General features: G+C 34.7%; 2 protein-coding genes and 1 pseudogene across 4 annotated transcripts; 1 reads left to right on the plus strand and 2 right to left on the minus strand.

Moving 5' to 3' along the window:
- Positions 1 to 2249: 2249 nt before the first annotated feature.
- On the minus strand, positions 2250 to 6737 carry LOC120140376 (protein SMG9-like). 3 transcript variants are annotated; one of them, XM_039155365.1, is made up of 8 exons: positions 6393 to 6731; positions 5955 to 6063; positions 5728 to 5843; positions 4825 to 4944; positions 4599 to 4688; positions 3801 to 3949; positions 2703 to 2955; positions 2258 to 2546 (listed from the first exon to the last, which is right to left on the minus strand). In XM_039155365.1, the coding sequence occupies exons 1-8, from the start codon at positions 6603 to 6605 to the stop codon at positions 2394 to 2396; spliced, it is 1203 nt and encodes a 400-aa protein (XP_039011296.1). In that variant the 5' UTR covers positions 6606 to 6731; the 3' UTR covers positions 2258 to 2393. The 3 variants fall into 3 exon arrangements, with proteins under 3 accessions (XP_039011295.1, XP_039011297.1, XP_039011296.1); XM_039155364.1 differs by having other exon boundaries at positions 2250 to 2955; positions 6393 to 6737; XM_039155366.1 differs by lacking the exon at positions 4599 to 4688 and having other exon boundaries at positions 2257 to 2546; positions 6393 to 6733.
- A 783-nt stretch (positions 6738 to 7520) lies between these two features.
- LOC120140378 lies at positions 7521 to 17311 on the plus strand (annotated as a pseudogene).
- Positions 17312 to 19227: 1916 nt separating this feature from the next.
- On the minus strand, positions 19228 to 19870 carry LOC120140377 (nuclear transcription factor Y subunit B-7-like). Its single transcript, XM_039155367.1, has one exon. It carries the CDS (start codon positions 19868 to 19870, stop codon positions 19262 to 19264), a length of 609 nt encoding a protein of 202 aa, XP_039011298.1. The 3' UTR covers positions 19228 to 19261.
- Between the last annotated feature and the right edge of the window lie 1220 nt (positions 19871 to 21090).

The following is a 21090-nucleotide window of genomic DNA, read 5'->3' on the forward strand; positions in this document are numbered from 1 at the left end:
AATATATCCTCTAAAAAACCTGATTGGTACTCAATGTTTTTTAAAATAAAAACTGATTCAATAAAATCGAATTAAATCGAAATTTGTCAAATTCAGATCCTATGTTCATCCGTAACTGAGATCACTTGATTCGTGCCGTATTTATATATAGTAATGCTAAAACTTGTCTATAACGTTGGGGCGGACAAATCTGATCTATGTAACGAATCTTGTTTTAGTAGGTAAGCATCAAACTTGACGGGATAGAAATATAAACCAAACACGTACGTTATATTTCTCTCATTGTCGGAGCTTATCTCTTTTTCTTTCTTCTCTTTCATTTTGACACAAATTAATCATATTTTACGTACATTAATTTTTTTAGATGTGAATCCCTTCCATCCAACAGTAATAACGACAACGACAACTACCACCGACAATTCGACCTCAAATGATGGCTTGAATATTCGAAAACATGGATGATGATGGTGTCGAAAAAATTCACATTTGTTTGAACATATTTTGTGGGTTCTCCAAATGCCTGAATCAGATATCGGACGTACATACATATGGACAATCAGCTGCATTTTATTTATCTGTGTAGCTATCGGAGCTGGCTGCCTTTTGGTTTACATGACCTCCCCTCGTTCTCCGTCCTCGGATTTCCTTCCTATTCTTGGTTTTATCCTTGTTTGCATGCCTTGGTTATTTTGGATCATAACAATCGTGTATCGGATAACGTCGAGGGCCTTCGGATTTAGGATGGTCGCTGGTAACTTGTACGGTAACAGTATTGCTACCACCAAGAGTACTGGCAATGGAAGTGCCGGTGGTGGTGGTGATGACGGTGATGATGCAGCTACCGGTGATAATGATATTGATGGTGCAGAAATTCCTGATGCGGGTGTGGAACCTAGCTCAACCGAATTCTCCTAAAAAGGTTGAAGCTAAAAATGACGGGCAAGGCATAAAAAAAGGCAGTAGGCCCTCCTCTACCGGTTCAAACGATGTGTCCTTTAATTCTCATGAGAGTGAAATGCCATTGTCCTCATAAGAGGCATATTGATTAACATTTGGTGAACCATTTTCAAAATTAACCAATTTTAAGAGGATATGTATAAAAGGGTTGTGATCTCACGCTAATTTTGAAAAACATTTATGGAATATAATAACAGTGAAGAATCGAGGGGCGAATAAGACTATCATCTCCTAAAAATTGTCCATAGAAATTTAAAATGATCATATATTTTTCTTAAATTAAATTATGTATTTTTCATTGAAAATTTATTTTCGCCATCCTAGATTTTATAAATTTGTTCATTCTTAAAATTTTAAAAATTCACCCCAATATAAAATTTTGTGTCCATCCATATTTTTGGTACTAGCTTTTGAAATATCTCAAGTTGTTGCCTAAATTCAATATAGACATAGCCATTTTGATTTTTTTTATTGGAATTATTGTTTTATTTGTTCAGTTCTAAAATTTTAAAGGTACACTATACAAATAGTCTTTGATTACAGGGTGGTGTTTGATTGAGTCTCTTCGATTATTAAAAGTTACAAGATAATCCTCTAATTATAGGATGTTATTTTATTGAATCATTTGACTATTAGAAGTTATAAATGATCACCTAACTATTTATTTATTCTTAACTCTAATTTGAATTAGGCATTAACCTGTTGATTGAAATATGATAATCGTTTAAGATTTTAAGATCATATTTTATCATAACATAATCAACAAGTTAATGTCTAACTCAAACTACAGTTATTTTTTTGACAAAAAAAGACAAGTTTAAAACACATGAATAGTCGAATGACCATTTTATAACTTTTAATAATCAGATGACTCCATAAAACAATACTTATAATCAAACGACCGTTTCATAACTTTTAAAAGTTAAGGAACACAATAAAGTAATGTCTTATAATCAAATGATCATTTGTGTACTTTACCCAAAATTTAAAAGCAAAATGTAATGGTAGCGAGAAAGAAATGGTATCTGCAAAACTTACGAGAGAAACATAGTTGATATGTAATTAGGGTTTGATGCTTTATGTTAACCAATAATTTATTGTCCAAAAATTATTCTAAGCCGACCTTCCTGATTTTTAACTTCGGAAATTTTGTTTATGCATGATTTAGTAAATCGAAAATTTCTTATACTTTCGAGCTTCGTTCGATGTATTTCAAAATGCGTTAGAAAGATTAGACTATGCTCTAACTTATAAAACAATCTCCTGAAATCAATTAACTTTACTCCATTACTCCATCCATGCATAAATATACCCCTTTTACTGCTAGGATATTTGAAAGCTTGGACATCACAAACGTATTTTCAGTGTCGAGAATAGCAAGAAAAGCAAGACCAGCCTCTATCACGAAAATCATCGTAAATATGCCGTCACAACGATCATCTGCGAAATATACCTGAACTTAATAATGTTCTGCTATACTCACCAATGATAGGAGAGCTCTTCACCAATTCCCATATCTTGGCAGAACTTTTTAACCAGTCACGTTCAGAAACGTTCCTTGTAAACGAAGGGCAGCTCATTGACAAAACCTGTGAAGAACACTTGTTATAAGTCTGATATACATATATATAAAGAAATGACTTACGAAAAGCTAGAATATTACAGAATCCCTTAAATGAGGGAGAAAGAAAAGAAGGACCAAGGCGGATAGTTGCAGGAAGAAAAAAAGATGCATAGAAAGAGACCTGATCACGTAACTTCCATAGCGAGTAGACATAGCTTTCACACTGAGCTCTGGTAGAGTCATCGTTGTTCTTACAAGGGATCACAAATAAATTGAGCAACTCTTTATCTTTACCATTAATCTGACTCATGGCCAGTTGATCAGCGGGCTTTTTCCCACATGTGCGTCTCATAAATGAAGAGGAACTGAAATATTGTAAAAGTGCCTTCTTCATTTGAAGAATATTAGACGGAGAAAGGTCTTGATTTTGTAGCCTATAAACAATAAGACCAAAGATACATAAGTTAATGTTGTGGATCTTTAACGATCTACAAGTAGAAGAAAATGTACTTGTCTAGCACATTCTTATAAATATGAAAAGAGTACAGAGTTCATGCAGAAAACACCAAATACCAATTCACAAACCTTGCATATGTCAAGGTACAGAATATCTTTCTTAATATTAATGCAAGGAAATAAGTGAAAACAATGCAAGTCGGTAATTTAAGCAAATCTTCTAACAAATAATAATCTGCTACTATGACCTCCACTCAGGAACTTTTCTTTTTTTCCTCTAATCACTGCAGCTATTGTTTTGAGGCTCTATCGTACAAGGAATATTGCAGGGGACTCGGGTAACAGGGATATTTGTAATGCTAGGGGACTAGATAAACTTTCTGATTCTACTGCAGAAAAATGACTTTTATGTGTAGCACTCAAAACAATAGTTGCAAATATCCAAAAGAAAGAAAATATTACCAATAAAAAAATAATGGTTAATGTCCTCCTATTACCAAGTTGATAGAGAAACAACTTTTGAAAGCCTAATAGTTGTCTTCATAATTAATAGCCGCAAAGCCCCAGCACTGCCCTTGAACTTAATATGTCATAAAGGCAGCAGATCATAATATGTTCTAAGGAGAGTGGTTTTTGCAGGTGGTGACAGATTATGAGGGAGTGGCAACATAGTGGCAAGGGCTGCAGAGGTGAATACTATGGAAATAGAGAAGCCGCCGTCAGTCATGGATTGTTGACTGTGACAAAAATACTAAAGACATAATATACTACCAAGTTATTGTAACACGATTCTAACAGAATCATTGAGGAAAATATAGTTCACCTTGTATGCACAAAAACAGGAGTACCGATATACTCTTCAGTCTCATGAACTTTATCTTTGCTCTCTTTGTCAGGCCCTGATGTAGAGCTCTGTGAATGGAGAGGAACTAAAGAAGATGGATCGGGAATGCCATGTTTCAATAAGTCAACCTGCAGAGAGAAAGATTAGTATAAACAAGATTTTGTTGCAAGAGTTCAAAACATTAAAGAAACATAATCAGCATATTTTCTTTTTTCTTTTGGCCATAATCAGGTCATTTCTTTAGCATATGGAGAATCAAAAGGAGAGAATTTGGATTGTATTCTCCTCTAATTAAGGGGACATAAGATCTTACTTCAAAGACTTGCATGCTCTTTTTCCCTTTTCCCTTGTTCTTGTAGCTCATTCAAGTGTAAAAATTGCATGTTTCTCCCATCAGATATCCAAATTAATGAACATAGGCTAAATAACAGAAACATATATGCAATATATTTTTCTTAAACTTTTTCAAAAGTGATTATCTTAGATGTCATATGGTATTTCTAGGTATTAACTGGTCACCTTTCAGATGGCCAAATACCAACAAAACTCGTGAAAGGAATAAAGAAAATCAGAAAATTACTGAAGGCTCTATATCATCATCTATCTATCCAAAACAAATATAGCATCAGCCTTGAGGATTTCTTGATTCGGATAGTGATCACTATTAGCTTACAACTACAAATCTGAAGTATAGAAGTCAAATATTTTATACAAATTACCAATGTAACAGACTACAAGCATATTGGACATCTAAACTGGGAAAGACAAGAATATTACCGTCAGCATCATGTGCCACATTCTGTTATCATGAACTCCATCGGACACCACAAGCAAAATATGACAAATGGATGCTAGAAGAACACCAAGCTAAAAAGATTCCTTGCAGCAATCCCAATAAGAGATATACTATCAGACATCTTACTTCAAGACGGAAAATATAATGTAAATGAAATATCGAGCATTAATATATTAAACAAAAGGCCCAATGCTTGCAATTAATTACCTGGATATTCATAATTTCATGTGCCAACTCAGCAGACAGTGACTCACCACTTAGTACTGAAACTGTGGATGAGCCATCAGGTCTCATAATCTCAGACAAAACCGATGGACTGAAAACAGACTGCAAGTCAAGAATAATGTACATTGATGACTCACAAACCAGTAAAAATCTTGCTATGTAAAACAGACAGGGGCAAGAAGAATTTAGATTGGAAGTATCCAGGCAACCAACTATACAAAAAGTAGAATGATATATCAGCAGAAAAACACATGTTAAAGTAAATGGTGTGGACTAATGCTTGAAAATTCTTTTTCAGGAAAGCACCAAGATAATATAAGCAAGGGGAACTGGAAAGTTTCAAATTAAATTAGGTGGCGTTATTTGGCAAGGTGACAAACTAATATATGGTGATAGGAAAGAAAATTTTCAGAACACTTTAGGACTATGTGCAGCTTATTACTAATTTGTGACAAGTCACATTCATGCCTATTTAAGACAGTATTTCATTTCTGTAAAGCTTCCCAGTAAACTCAATATGTTGTGGACACTTTCTATCCAATTATGAAAATGACCTCTAAAAGTTAATCTTTTACAAGGTTCAATACTTTTAAACATAATTGGCCCCGGAGGGGGGGGATCAATAGTCGATAGAAAATCATCAAAGCAAATGTGACCAAGTATCTTCTAGTATTCCCTGAAAAAGGGATACTTTGACATAATCTTCCCCAATTAAGATAACTTTATAATTACATCAGAAAAGCTCATAATTTCTTTTCGTATAGCTTGAACTAGACTTCTGAAAATTCAAAACATGCTTCAGAAGAAAATATATATATATTATCATTTCATGATATAGTCTATAGAAAAAGGAAAAAGAAGACAGGAAAGTAGTAAGCTTGGAACCTGGGTATCGAGTAGTATAAGCCGTTCAGCAGAAATCCTTGGTTCAATACCTACAGTACAATGCCTTGCCATTGCTCTGGTTTCTTCTGACTGTATGGCAAAAGGTGGCAGCATCCCTGCAAATTAGCATTTAAGAGCTATCTAGAGGACATAGCAATGTGCAGATAGATTTGAACTTCAAAAGCAATAGCAAGGCATTCAAGTATAAATTAAAAAATGATACACACCAGGTGAGATTCCATCAAAACCATAAAGCTCATTCATGATTGTTGACTTGCCTACGCCTGGTGGACCAATGATTCCAACCACCTTAAAATCGGTATTCTCAGTCAAAAACTGCAATTCACAAAAAAGAACTAAAAACATTTTAGCCGAAGAAGCTATCTGATTCTTTACCTCCTTTAAAATACCCATAGCTTAGGCTATCTATGATCAGTACCTTAGCTACAAATATTATCAGAATTTTATCATCTTCCCCAAATTAAATTAAAAAAAAAATACAGAATTAAAAATCTTCAAATCGCCAAAACAAAAATAAATCAAATGGATATCTAAAACGGAATATTATCTAATCTTAAAAGAAGCTATTTTCAGTTCCATTCCATCTGAAGTTATTAATAAAAAGTTAAAAGGAAGAGAAAACTTCAATTTTCTTTTAAACTTACAGGCAAAAATCGATCAATGTGAAACTCCCAGGAATCAGAAAGAAGGTTGAGGGAACCAACGGGAGGGAGACGAGCCCTATGCGGCACCGTTTCATCTTCACCGGCTCCGCGTCCAAATTTACCAGAAACCGGCCCAACTGATGGCTTGGCTAATAGGATTTTGGGAGCAGAAGGGTTTAATGAGGGGTTGGTACCGCTAGTGGAACCCGCCATAGTTGTTCTCAAGGGAAACTGTGTCGTTTTAGTTGTAGCAGAGGGAAGAGTCTAGCGAAGAGAAAAAGGTATAGCCGGAGTCACCTTTCAGTACTGCTCCGAGCGGCACAAAGGAGAGAAAGTGAGGGTGGATTGGACCAAAGAGAAAAGGGCACCCAGATGGTAAAACTACGTAAAAATGGTCATTTAACTTTGAGTGAGTTTCGTTTTAGCGAATTAATGTTTGAAACTTTATATTTGCATCAGTAATATAAAATTATTAAGAGTAACTATACATACCAATGACCACTTAATATTTACCGGAAAAGTTGACTTCAATTTAATTCTAATTTTAATAAATTAAAAATAAATTTAATCTTTAAATCAAATTGTTTGCCACTATTTAATTGATGAATTAGTGTTATACGTGTCACCCGAAAGAAAACTAAACGCACTGAAATGAGTAGCATGAGATTTAAACCTGAGATTCTTGGGTGGTGTAACAGCCTTTGAACCATTGAACCAAATAGATTATTTGGTTTTAAGTAAATTTTTGTGGTAAGTATATTATTGGGTTTAAATTGCATTTTGAGATTCGTTGATGGTTGTTCGTCAAGTGGTTGGCTATCAGTTGGAGGCGCTATTGGGGTTAAATCTGTTCGTCATGGCTATAGAGATTAAATTTAAAATTTTCAAAGTTTTGAATATTTTTTTAAAATTTGAGAAAAAATTAATTTTTTATTAAAATTATATTTTTTTTATTTTAAATAAAAATTCTTAAAATTATCATAATATTTTAATGACAGTTACAATTCAAACCGCTAAAATGATTATATTGAAAACGTTAATCATTTATTTTTAATAAAGAATTATTTAATCACTTAAAATTAATTTTAAATGTAATTTAAACACTTATTTCTAAATTATGCCTTCCGACCTACTGTCATCCTCTCGGACCTCTCCTAAGAACAAGCCTCAAAACCACTCTGTCCAAGCGTCCTCTTCCTCAATTCTTCTCCCCCTGCAGTTCTGATCCTAGCCCCCCTCTTGCCTTCAAGTTTCCGACTAATCAAGCAAAATTTCAGGAAATTAAATAAGGTAATTTTTGAAATCCTAAACTTAATTTGATGATTTCTACTTGTGTCATGAGATTTTCTCGGCTTGTGTTATCTGCTCTCTACCTCTGAATCGTTCTGTCATATTTCATCTTATGTTTTCGATCCCACTGCTTCTCATTCTGAGTCCTTGATTTTCTTTTATATGTATCGGTTTAGCTGAAATAGCGGATCGTGGTCGTCCCTATTTTCTGCTACACTATTATTAGCGGCCGTGATCCTTGATGTGAAATTTAATTCACACTGCTATTGAGGTCCTTACCGGTTGCAGATGGTGCCGCTACTGCGAAATAGTGGCTGGCAACACTGTTTGATACCATGAAACCCAAAAATTTGGAAAATTTAGAAGGTAGCTGAAATTTTTGGATTGACATATTGACTACATACTTGTAGGGGAAAAAGAAGAAAAGATGGGGAAGAGGGGAAGAGCATGTGTAGTGGTTCTAGGAGATATTGGCCGTAGCCCTCGTATGCAGTATCATGCCCTTTCCCTTGCACGTCAGGTATTGAACTAATTTTCTTTTGTAATCTGGATTTAGGGTTTTGTTCTTTGAAAAAAAATGTATTAACATGCTTGATGTTTTGGGTGAACTGATACGTTTATATTAAGCAGAATGGAGTTTAGTTAATGGAAAGCGAATAAGTTCAAAAAATTTCAGTCTAACTTCCTTATTTATGCAATGATGCTACAGTTTTGTTGATTTGTTTGCATTTCTGGTTTATCATGTCATATAATGATGGTTATTGGAATGAAAGATTAATGTAATAGACCTTACGATGAAATGTTCATTTGGTATTACTTTTAATACTTGCTTTAATTTCAGAGGCAATATATTTTATATATATATATAAGTTTGAATGCAGAAATGCTAATCTTTCTTTTTGAATAAAAAATGCTGCATTTTAGATTCACGTGGGAGTAATTACGTAAGGATTGATCATTTGTTAAGTTTTAATCAATTGCATTTTGCTTTTACGTTTTATTAATAGAGCATATTATAAATAGCAAAAAGCAACTGAGAAGATGAATGACCTAGTGGAGCAATGGGGGTGTTGAAACATTTGGCAGCTTAAGCCTCTCTGCGCACGTTGTAGAAGTAGAAGACTGTTGATTATATGTCGCTCTTTATGTGACATCAATGTGCTACGATGGTTGCCAGTCACCTTAGTTTTTATATTTTCCTTCAGTTCATGCCCAATCCTTGGTGGATAGGCCCCAATCATTACCATAGTTTTTAGAAATCTTAGATGGAAGAAATATTTCGGATAAATATGGGCTTCTACAATTTCTGAGTTATCATACTTTCAGTTATTGTATTTAAAGAAAATTTTCTGTAAGGTTAGCTCTTGTAAAATTAGCTCACCACTAAAAGTTTAATTGAAAATAAGTGCTTGTTTCCTTTTTCCCTCTCTTGGATGCAGGATATCGGTACTTATTGATATTCAAATTTTATATGCCCAAATAGGCACCCTCTCCCTTCATATCCTCTCATATCTGCCACACTGCAGATACTCACCCCATGTAATGACATGTGTATCTGACATGCTCTACAAATAGTATAAAAACTGAACATGGTAAAGAAAACATGTTACTTGTTCTAGGAGGTTCAATTTGTCTCAGAAATGAAGAAAAAGAAAATAGTGATTCGGGTTATCATGTAAAATATCTTGCTCTTTTGTGTGTAATAAATTATGTGAAGAACTCCCATTAAAAGAGAAGTGCAATTAAAATAAATGAATAAGCAGCACATTTTCTGATTACAATTGTTTTTGCAGGCATCCTTGGAAGTGGATATTGTTGCTTATGGAGGTATACCTTTCTACATAATGATGAGTTAAATTGCTTACATTTTCTTCGTTCTCTTCTCTTCTCTTCTGTGGAATATTTATTTTAGTAATTAGGAGATAATCATGTGTACCAAACAGTTTATATCAATAAAAAAACTTAGGGAAATTTTCCTGTAGGATGGAAGTTTTCTGAACCCAAATTTTGCATTATGCAATATGCACTAAATGTGAGAGTATTCTTTTCAAAATCTAAATTTAAAGAGACTATCTTAATAATTTATTATTTTAATAAATTTACTAATTGAATATAATTTCATTGTTTTGATAGGTTCGGAACCCCACTCTGCTGTTATAGAGAATGAATCTATTCATATTCACACAATGGTATTGTCTGGTGGAAAATTGTTGGGGCTTAGTTACTATTACAAAACTATTAATGTCTGTTGTTTATTTTCTTATTGATCTGCATATACAATGGCCAAAAGACTCTCATAGCTTGCCAAAGATTCTTTATCCAGTAATGCTCTTATTGAAGCCAATCATTCAGTTTATAATGCTTATTTGGTTTCTTTGCTTCAAAGTTCCTCCTCCTGATGCCTTCATAGTGCAGGTGAGCTTTTATTTTCCACTAGAAAGGGCACAAGTTCTGTTTCTCTAATTGTTTAGAACAAATAGTCTTAGCTGCTATTATGCTGTATCAAAGTTGTAAGTAGAGATTAACCACAAATTAGCTCTTCTATTAATTGCTCGAGAGGCTGAAAATAGTTTCCTGAAGCTTGAGTGATGAGCAGCTTATTGGTTACGACATTATTGGTGTACGTAGATGACATCATAGTAACTGGTAATGATGTTGAAGAAATGTTTTCTGAAGGAATTTGACATCAAAGAGCTAGGAAAACTGAAATACTTCCTACACATTGAGGTAGCACGTTCAAAGCAAGTAATCTTCATCTCCCAACAGAAGTATGTATTTGACATGCTTAAAGAGACGGGAAAAATGGGTTGTAAACCAGTAGAAACGCAAATTGAATTCAATCATGGATTATGTGATGCCCCTGAAGAGCCTAGAGTAGAATTATAATTATAGAGAGAGAGAGTCCTGCCTAGGTTTATCTTACTGTTTTATTAGCTGGGAGTGGCGAATATTCATTCACCAGCTTGATGGGGCGTGTGGAATTGTAATTAGAGTCCCGCCTAGGTTTATCTTATTGTTTTATTAGGAGTATTTACTGTTTTAGTAGTCTATTACGATTAAAGAGTCCTTATTATCTTCATCTTTAGATAAATATTATCCTTTTTTTTATAAGAGTTGGAGGTCTCGTTAAAAACTCCCTTCGTTTTCGTCCACATACTAAGAAGTATGTTAACGAACATTGGAAGGAAGAAAAAAGTACCTCATAGTTTATTAATAATAATATCGAATACATATGGAAACACGAAATCTCCTCATATGGAGAAATGCACCATTACAACAAACCCGAAACACCTAAAACTCTCACATCCTCAACCAGAAAACCCCATCGACAATCACCCTGTTTCTAAATTACACCTCCAGCAGAAGGAAGAAAACAACGCAAAAGAACATAACACAAAAGAAAACCAACACCTGCAACCATTTAAACTAAATCAAAGCCCCAATTGAAGAATAAAGATCTAAAGAGTATCGACTTCGTCAGGTACCCAAGAATTTGGTTTGAAGGAAGGCGCAATTTCATGCACCACGATTTTGAAGGAGTTAGCACCGACCTTCAACTCCAACGACTCATCAATTCTTAAACGAGCCTTTGTAGGGATTTGAATTTTTGCCCGATCAAAAGATGATGGTGACTGACAGCTTTCGTCGATTGCTAATAAATTACCTCACTTATCTGCAATGTTTTTGAAAGTTTCCCAATTCCAAGAGTGAAAAGGAACTCCCTCGCAAACTAACCACACTCGACGACATTCCACCACCATACTCTCTGAGCAGGCTTCAACTCTGGAGAACCACTTTGCGAGAGTCTCTGATTTATTGTTCTTCACACTACTCAATGAAGCAGAGTCTTTAAAAATCATTAGTATTGTATTTCCAGCAGCTCTCATTAACGAGAAACCAGTGAGGCCTTTGGCTTGCATTTGACTAGCGAGATTACCGATTTTGATAAAGTCCTTGCACCACCCCATTAGACATTTACTCAACACGTGAAGTTTATCCTCGTCCATAACACTTTCAACTTCACAGTGATTATTCCTCGAAACAACTTCCATCCCCGCCTTGTTGTGAATAGCTGTCGAGGTCTTTCTCCAAAAAGACTGTTGAGATTTAAATTTAGCCAAAGAAACACTAATTTTACTGCCGTCAATATAAGAACCATTCATTTATGAGATTGTTTTCCTTGCTTCTTCAATTGTTGCAAAACGAATGAACCCAAAACGAACCCCTTTCGAATTTCTTTTGTTTGAAATGAAAGCATCAATTACCTGACCGTGGGTGCAAAATAAAAATCCAAACCTCTTCCAATGGATCTTCTCTGGTAAGTTTTCGACAAATAACGTGTAGCAACCACTTCTGTACCCATTACGGATTTTTGTTGACCTTCCTTCCACCAATTATATAACCCGATTCTCCTCCTTCTTGCTACTTCATAAGACATTCCATTTGAATACCCCTTTGTGGTGAACACCTTGATTCCATCGTGATCAACATCAGCGGCAAAATAGGTATCCTTATTCGCCGACGAAGCCTCCAATCGGGATCTCATATGCATTTCACCACTTGCTCTCGACTTAACCTGATCCCGGCTATATCCACCGCTCAACGGCTGCTTCCGATTACCACCAGACTCACCATTGATAGTTTCCTTCTCAACAGGTGAATCCCGCCATTCACCGCCCTTTGCGAGAGCTTGGGGACGTTCACGATTTTCCGGCTGTGATTGGATAACCCGTAGTTTCCTCCTAGCCGCCATCTTTGAGCCAGAACTCTCGGGCAGAACCATTAAACGAAGTCTGGCCTCTCCATTGGGTAATCCCAAAGGTGAGAAGGCCTTGTATAACCCCGAGAGCAACCTACCTCGGATCCGAGTCGATCCAGCGTTTACCGAAGGAGATCGATACATTGTAAGCCGAACTGATGTCGTCCGATTTATGGAGAAGAGACCCAATCTCAGAACCGGATTAGTGTTGCCGGAATAAATCACCGGCGACGGCGGCAGATTTGAAGAACAGTTGGTGTAGATCCACTGTGATGTTTCTCTCCCTCAATAAAACGAAGCCTATCCTTGATGCTGGCGACAAGGCGAGCAAACGTGCAAGTTCCGGTGATCAACGGCGGAAGAGAGGAACGAATGGTTTGTATGCCGTAAATGGGAAAGGTTGAAGCAGTAAAATTTGGAGATGGGTTTGGGGTAGCAGTGGTCGAAAAGATGGAGAAGGGAAGAGGAGGAGATGGAAGTGGCGGTGGAGGTTGCGGCGGTCGGTGGAGGAGATCCTTTTCAACAAAGCAGCAGCTTGTAACTTCTGGAAATTCAGATGGCAGAAACGAAAATCTTCCTCTAGATCTACGACGATCTAGTTCGATTTTGAGAAAACCACTTACAGATTCTTTACCAGGGTGAAGAGAGGCTTTGAATGGTGGCTTTTTCTTACTATTCCGATGCCGACGAGCGACGGTTGAAGCTTAATGACGGTGATTGGCGCGGCAGGGAAAGTGGTGGCCGGCTGCTGGGTTAGGAAGGGAATGACGCGGGGATGTTTTTCAGGGAAAACTTTTTTGAAAACGCCTGAGTTTTAGAGAGAAGTTGGAGCTTCTCTCACTACACCTTTTTGACTTTTTTAAACTTATAAGGTGTTAATTTCCTAAGTATTATCCTTCATTAGAGCATTTTATCAGGTGTTAATTTCCTAAGTGTTAAATAGGAGATAGACGTGCACTGTTATCGAGAACAGAAAATAAGAAGATTTCCGGTATTTCTTCTGTTTTCTGTTAGATGATTATACTTTTATTCATGATATACCAGTGTTAGTATCGTCATTGTATAAGGCCAATATCAACAAGTGGTGATGGGACCGTACCATCATAATTTTGTGCTTGATATGCATAGCATCCTATTTGGATTTGGTCTATGCAACGAGAAGTAAAACTCTTCTGTTTCTTATAAAGCCACTGCTTCCCCCAATGTTTCGACCATAAAGCTAGAAGTTAAAAGTCTCAAGTTGTGACTTGAAACTTTGTAATGTTCCTTCATAGGTCATGTTTAGCATCTTATTATATCTCCCAAGTTATCGGTATCGTTTTTTTCAGTTAGCTGTTTTTTATCCTCATTGCAGGTTTTAAAAGCTGTACATAACTGATTTTTCATTAGAAATTTTTTTGCTAGGTCTTGCCGATTCATTATTTTATGGAATTCTTTTTTTTCCGTCACCATTGAAAATATATGATGTTTCCTCCATTTGTGTAGAATCCTCCTTCCGTTCCGACATTAGTAGCTGTAAAATGGGTGAGCTCATTAAGAAAGTCAGCGTTCATTGTTGATTGGCATAATTTTGGATATACCTTACTTGGTTTGTCTGCGGGAAGAAGCAGCTCATTTGTCTCAATATACCATTGGTAAGTTATTTTGAAGAGGACCTTTCTCGAGTTGTTCGATGGATGGTTGTGATTTTAATTTTAAGTATCTCCTTAGGTTTGAGAAGCATTACGGGCAGATGGCAAATGGTTCCCTATGTGTAACAAGGGCAATGCAACATGAATTAGCTCAAAACTGGGGAATTAAGTGAGATTTCCAGCTCATTGTTGGGGTACTTATTTTCATTTTTTGATGAAATTTTATGGGAAAATGCCTAATTACATTGCATGTTATAATGGTTAAATTTATAGAGCCACAGTTTTATATGATCAGCCTCCTGAGTTTTTTTGTCCAACTTTACTTCAGGAGAAGCATAAGTTGAGATTTATGGTTTTAAGTCATAAAGATTTCTGCTCTAAGATTTATTTTGTAACTGTGTATCATTCTTAGTTGTTTTGTAGATTAAATAGAGATCTGTCACCCTCTTGGTGTTCGAGATTGTGTAACTACCGGTAAGTCTAATAAATAATTGAAATTACTTTTGATTGAGCAGCCTTAAAGAACACTGTTGACTGATTTTATCCATCATGCAGAAACTACAGGAATTGGGGCTGATGGCCAAAATGAAACATTATTTACAACTCAGGTTGGCTCTGACGTCTTGTTGAAGCCAAACAGGCCTGCTCTTGTTGTAAGCAGTACAAGCTGGTGAGACCATCCTTTGTGAAGGCCTTTTTCATGCTCTTCTTGCACTCAATTTTTCTACTTCTTTTCTTCTTTGTCGTACCCTTAATTACCCAAGCCTTATTAAACTTAATCATTGTAAGAGTGATAATTGGAAGGGTATGCTGATAGATTGTATTCTATGGAATTAGAAAAATGCTCAAATCAATTGAGTTTGGTTCTTAAAATTGACTTTCACGATATTTGATTTTCTATTATGTTGCTGGCTTACGATGGTTTTCTGATGGTAACTTCTGATTGAGATTATTTTTGTTTTGGTTGCTTTGGATCCTAGATGGAAGAAGTTCATCTCCCGTTCTATTTTCAGATTCTTAATGTCATTTGCAACCATTTACTTCATTTCATTGTAGTTATTCTCGTTGTAGAAGTTTGTCTCATAATCTATAAAGTAATTCATTCTAGAGAATAACATCTTCCCAGGACGCCCGATGAAGATTTTGGGATTCTATTGGAAGCAGCAGTAATGTATGATAGACGAGTTGCTGCTCTATTGGATGAAAATGACTCCACCGATGAAGGGGTCTTTTGGCAGGAGATCTCTTGTGGAAAGCAATACCTGTACCCAAGGTTGTTGTTCATCATTACAGGTAATGCTTCTGTATGTCCTAGAAGCATAAGCTTTCTGTGCTCTCCATTTCTTCTTAAAAATTTCCAATCTTCATTTAGGCAAAGGTCCTGAAAAGGGAAAGTATGAAGAGAAAATAAAGAGGCTAAATCTTAAATGTGTTGCATTTCGTACCATGTGGCTGTCAGCTGAGGATTATCCATTGCTTCTTGGTATGATATTTGTCATCTATTTCTCTGGCGTTCCTTGTAGTCCATTAGGAAGAACGGAAAAGTGCTTCATGAATCAAGCTACCTGTTTGGCATCCATTTTCTTGCTTCATTTTACAGGTTCAGCAGATTTAGGTGTTTGTCTGCATACTTCCTCCTCAGGATTGGACCTTCCCATGAAGGTATGTCATTATGGAGTTCCTTTTAAAGCCTTTTTAGGATAAAGAACACTGCAGTAATAGAACTTTCTCACTTCACTAACCTTTTGGCCATCACTAAAACTTGTATTGGATAGTAGGTGGTGGATATGTTTGGTTGTGGACTTCCAGTATGTGCTGTTTCCTACTCTTGGTAAACTTGTGTCGCACTTATCATTTCATGATTTATTGGCTTGTAGTTTGATTTTCTTTTAATGCTAAATTCTCTTTAGTAATCTGCTACTGGTTTGACTTCTGAAGCATTGAAGAACTTGTTAAAGTTGAGAAAAATGGACTGCTCTTTTCATCGTCATCAGAGCTAGCTGATGAGCTCTTCGTAAGTGTTTTACTTCGCAAAGACAAATGGTACTTGCAAGTAAAAACGGATAATTCACTATCTCTTGGTACAACCAGCCCTTCAGGAATTATGATAATTATTGTTAAGCATCCATTCACCTAGATCTAAATTATTTGTTGGAGCAGCATTGTGGACTAATTTAGAATTACTCCACTACACTTCACAAAGCTCATCCCACGTGTCTAAAATGTGACAAACTTAATCCACAGCAACAAATTCCCCAAAAATGAACAATCACTCATGATCTGGTCATGATGACTCTCAAACCGTAGCTCCTTTGGCCCTGTGAGCTACACATGAGGTGGAATATAGTGGTAATTCCCACGTCTGTCTAGTATTAGGCTCCCTCCAATGATTACCAATTTGCTTTAGATTGGAATGCTCAATAATGATTTCTTAAAAACGAAGGATAATCCCCTAGTATTATTCATCTGCCAAATTCCTTCAAAATTCTCTGCTATTCTCTTTCCCACATTTTATCGGTGCATCAGCATTAATAATTATGCATTTCGCCAAGGTGTCTCTGGGATGGATTTTCACCAATTGTACCCACAAATCTCATGTTAGCTAGTGTTTGGCTGTTAAACCTTCTTATTATAAAAACTTGAACCAGAATAACTGATTAAGTAGTTGATTGTAATCTGTAATTTTATTTCTCGAGACTGTTACAGTTGATGTTTTCTAATATTTCTTGGTTTTCAATTCGACTTGTCAACTTTGGCAGATGCTCTTCAGGGGCTTTCCAGATGAATGTGATTCTCTGAAATCTCTCAAGAATGGTGCACTGGAAACAGGTTCTTCTGCAAGATGGGCCACTGAGTGGGAAGAACATGCTAAGCCGTTAATATCAGAGGTTAGCTCCTTAAGTTATTATTATCATTTATTTTTTTACTTTTATCTGATGTTTCTCAACGAACCGATGTCAAATAAAACCAGTATGATCTTGAACCATAGAAGGATAGATGCCTGATTTATGTTATATCTATAGTGGAAAGTCTTACTCATTTCTCTCCCTTTCCTACCATACTGGGTGTATTACCTTTCACTATGCATTTTCTAACAAAAGAAGAAGAAGAAAGTTTTCCTTATTCTCATTTTCATTTCAAGAAGTGGACTTGAATTTGCAGGTTATACCCACAAACTTGAAATAATCAGCTTCAGTTATCTTGTGTCAAAGGTTTTAAAGCTTTTCAAGCAATCCCTGCCAACTGCCTCAAGTTTATAAACAAAGTAATTGCTTCACTGGACATGCTCACTCCATTTTACTTTTTCATTAGACAAAAGTGTATGTTAAATCCTAGAAGATGTAGTTACCACAGTGTTCTGCATGCCTCAAGCAAATTGAGATGACCTTCCATCCTCCATTTCTAATCCTCTAATTATAAAACATATTGTATTCTAAAAGAGAGAATTCATATTTAAACTTGGAAAATAACATAATTTGAAGAGATAATTACATAACTAAGAAGAAGAAGAGACATGAAAGGGACAAGAAAGAAGACAGGATTTGTATATATAAGGCATAAGACCCTAATAATTAAGATTGAAACCAAAGCTACCACTCTTGGAGAAGGACCTCCAATATTTTTTAACTGTAATTTTTCTTTGTTTTGACAAGACTAAAGTTGTTACTCTCGATAAAAATAAGGATAAACTACATATTTAATCACTCAACTATCGCTTTAGTTTAGTTTTAGTCAATAAATTATTATATATTTTTAAAATGAGGCTTAACGTTATTTATTAGTTTTATTTTGGTCACCCACCATTAAAAAATTTACTGTGATGCTGACAAGTCACCATAAAGTAATTCTACATCATCATTGAAAAAAAAAGTTTCACATGAGCAGCTCTGATAATAGTGGGTGACCAAAAAAATGAGAATGTATTGTTACGTATGATTTAAAAAATATATAATAATTGGATGAGCAAAATAGCACTAAAGTGATGATTGGGTGACTAAATATATAATTTACCCTAAATATAAATATGTGATGAGAACATAAATAAAATAAATATGATGAGTTTCACTGATGTAATGTTTAATCTATAATATATATATATGTGTGTGTGTGTATAAGAAATTAAACGTGATACAAATTTAAACTCTTTTTTTCTCTGAAATTTATCATGCATATTACTGATTATTATGTGATAATAAAAATTAAAATAAATTTATAAAAATATTAATATAATGTTTAAACTTTAAAGTAAAATAAATAAAATTCGATAAATAAATAAAGTTTTATGCAGAAAGTGGGTTTTTATGCTATTGTTGCACGTTTTCTAGGCTGGACTAGAGGGGTTATTCCTGATTATCATTTTAAATTAATCCTCAAACTTTTAAATATTTTATTTTCATCCTCAAACTATGACATTCCTTCTAAATTAGTCCCCAAATTTTTTGAACATTTCAATTTCATCCCAAACTATATGTATATAAAAATCACATCCTTTATTAATAAATCGTTAGACCAAGTTATATTATTATGTGTTTGAAAAAAGGGGTTAAACAATGCTTGAAACCAATTACACATTTAGATGAATTTGGGGATAAAATTGAAAGATTGAAAAGTTTGGGGACCAATTTAGAATTAGGGATATAGTTTGAGGATAAATTGGAATGTTCAAAAGTTTAGGACTAATTTAAAATAAAAATAATAGTTTAGGGATAAAATTAGAAAATTCAAAAGTTTAAGAACCAATTTAAAAATTAAGATCATAATTTAGGGACATATATTGTAATTAACTCAATTATTATTGAATCAAATGTTGAGATGTATAACATGGAATTGATTATTCTTCTGAATTTCTTACTCTCTTCTTTTCTAAGCATATATGCCTACATGTATCATTTAGAATTGAAAAAAGAAACATAAAAAAATCAAATATTATCATATATTTATTTAATTCATTTCTTGAACGTATTATACCTGAATCATATTAAGATAAATATGTTCGTTGATTGAAACAGAATATATATATATATATATGCTAATTAAATTATTCAAAAACTTATAATATTGCTAATATTACATGACAATACAGTATGTATCCAAGAGTGTGTATGAATTAATTAACAACATTGCAATGCAAAACTTCTTGTTAAGAAGAAGAAAAAAAAAAGGAAAAAAAGACATATTTACCGTTGTTCTTACCAGTACCCCACTGAATCAATGTGGTCTTGCTGCTGCTGTAATTGCTTTTGAATGTTATTTGGTGAGAAAGGCAATGAAAATGGTTGATGGGAAGGCACAAAAGAAGTGTGACGAGACAATAAACTTGTTGAAGAATATACACTGCTATTGAAATTTGGTATATTTTGTTCATGTCTGGATTGTTGTTGCTGCTTTTGCTCAGACCTTTGCTGCTTCGGAATATTAAGCTTCTCTCCTTCAATCTCTCTATATTTGCTTAGGTACAATTTTAAGGGCCCTACATAATCCTCGAATCCTAAGGTAGTGATTGCCCAAATGATATCATCTCCATTAATGGTCTTTCTCTTCTCTCTTTGGCATTTGTCCGAGGCCTCTCCGGTGACGAAACTGATGAACTCCGACACGCATTCTTGAACGGTTTCTTTAGCGTCTTTGGATATTTTGCCGTTGGTCGGAATCACTTTCTTCATGATCCTGCCCACGTTTGCTATGGGGAGGAAACGATCTTGTTCTTTATTGTTGCCGGTTTTTGCACACGGGCTATCGGGGCTTCCTTTGTTATTATGCCCTTGTGCCACGTTTTCGTGGCTGGTTTCATCATCCATTTATCTTTTCTATAAAAATCTTTGATGCTAAATATCTCTCACAATGCTTGAGAATTGAGAGAGAGTGTAGGTGGGAGGTTTTGAGTTTTGTGGATCTTTGTTGGGGTGAAATAGATGGAAACAATTGCATAAAAGTAGGCTGTTGATGGGGTAACTGAAATTGTCCTGCTTTTAACCAAATGAGTCCCCGGGACTCGCTCCTCCTGTTTGTGCATGTATTTGTTAGTTATGGCTCTGGCCTGATCAAATCAACTATCATTCTTGTCTAGGAAAAATTGACACTAGTTAATGTCACGTCTAATAGCATTTTTAGTCTCAAACTCTTAAAAAAAATAAAATATTTTATCACTTTAAGTTATTTATTGAATCGTAGAGATCACATTGACTATTGAAGTGATCCTCGAATATAAAACCCTTATTGAATAAAATATTAAAAACAAATTCATGTCACACTTAAAAGAATGTTGAAAAATAATAGTTAACCATCATAGAATATTAAACTGAAACTAAACCTCTTATTGCCAAATCGATCCCACGTCTGGATAATCTGAAAGAGAAATACAAAGCAATATTTATGTTCCGGACTCCCTCTCCCCTCTTGCAAATTCAATCACTTGGGTTTCAAAACTTTTATAAATGAGGTTGAATCAATTGATGAGTTAATTTGATAAACCCAAAACTGAAAATTTACTTAAGTAGGCAACTTCATTTATTTTACTTGAATTTAACTATTTAATAAACATATTATTCATATTACTATATCAAAATTATTGTATATTATATACAGTACAAAATAAAATATGAATGATATATTACATTCTATTAATTTATTTTTATTTATTTTACATATTTAAAAATAAAAATTAAATGGGTAAATTATTTTGGCTTATTCAACTATTATTTTAAAAAACTAAAATTGACTAATCTAATCAAATAAATCGAATTTTGAAATAAATAAATTTTAAATTATAATAAACTCAATTTATTGATTTAAACCTAGGGCCGTAAACGAGTCGAGTAGAGTATGAGTATTACTGAGCTCGAATCGACTTGAAAAGATTAAAGTTAAGCTCGACTCGACGCGAAAGCTTGCGAGCTTAAAATTGTCAAGCTTGACTCGAACTCGAAATCAAAAACTTGAAGCGCGGCTCGAACTCGAAAGCTCATGAGCTTAAAATTGTCAAGTTTGACTCGAACTCAGAATAAAAAAATTGAAACAC

Source organism: Hibiscus syriacus, unplaced genomic scaffold, assembly GCF_006381635.1.
Source record: "Hibiscus syriacus cultivar Baekdansim isolate YM2019G1 unplaced genomic scaffold, ASM638163v2 tig00110783_pilon, whole genome shotgun sequence".
NCBI classification, from domain to species: domain Eukaryota; kingdom Viridiplantae; phylum Streptophyta; class Magnoliopsida; order Malvales; family Malvaceae; genus Hibiscus; species Hibiscus syriacus.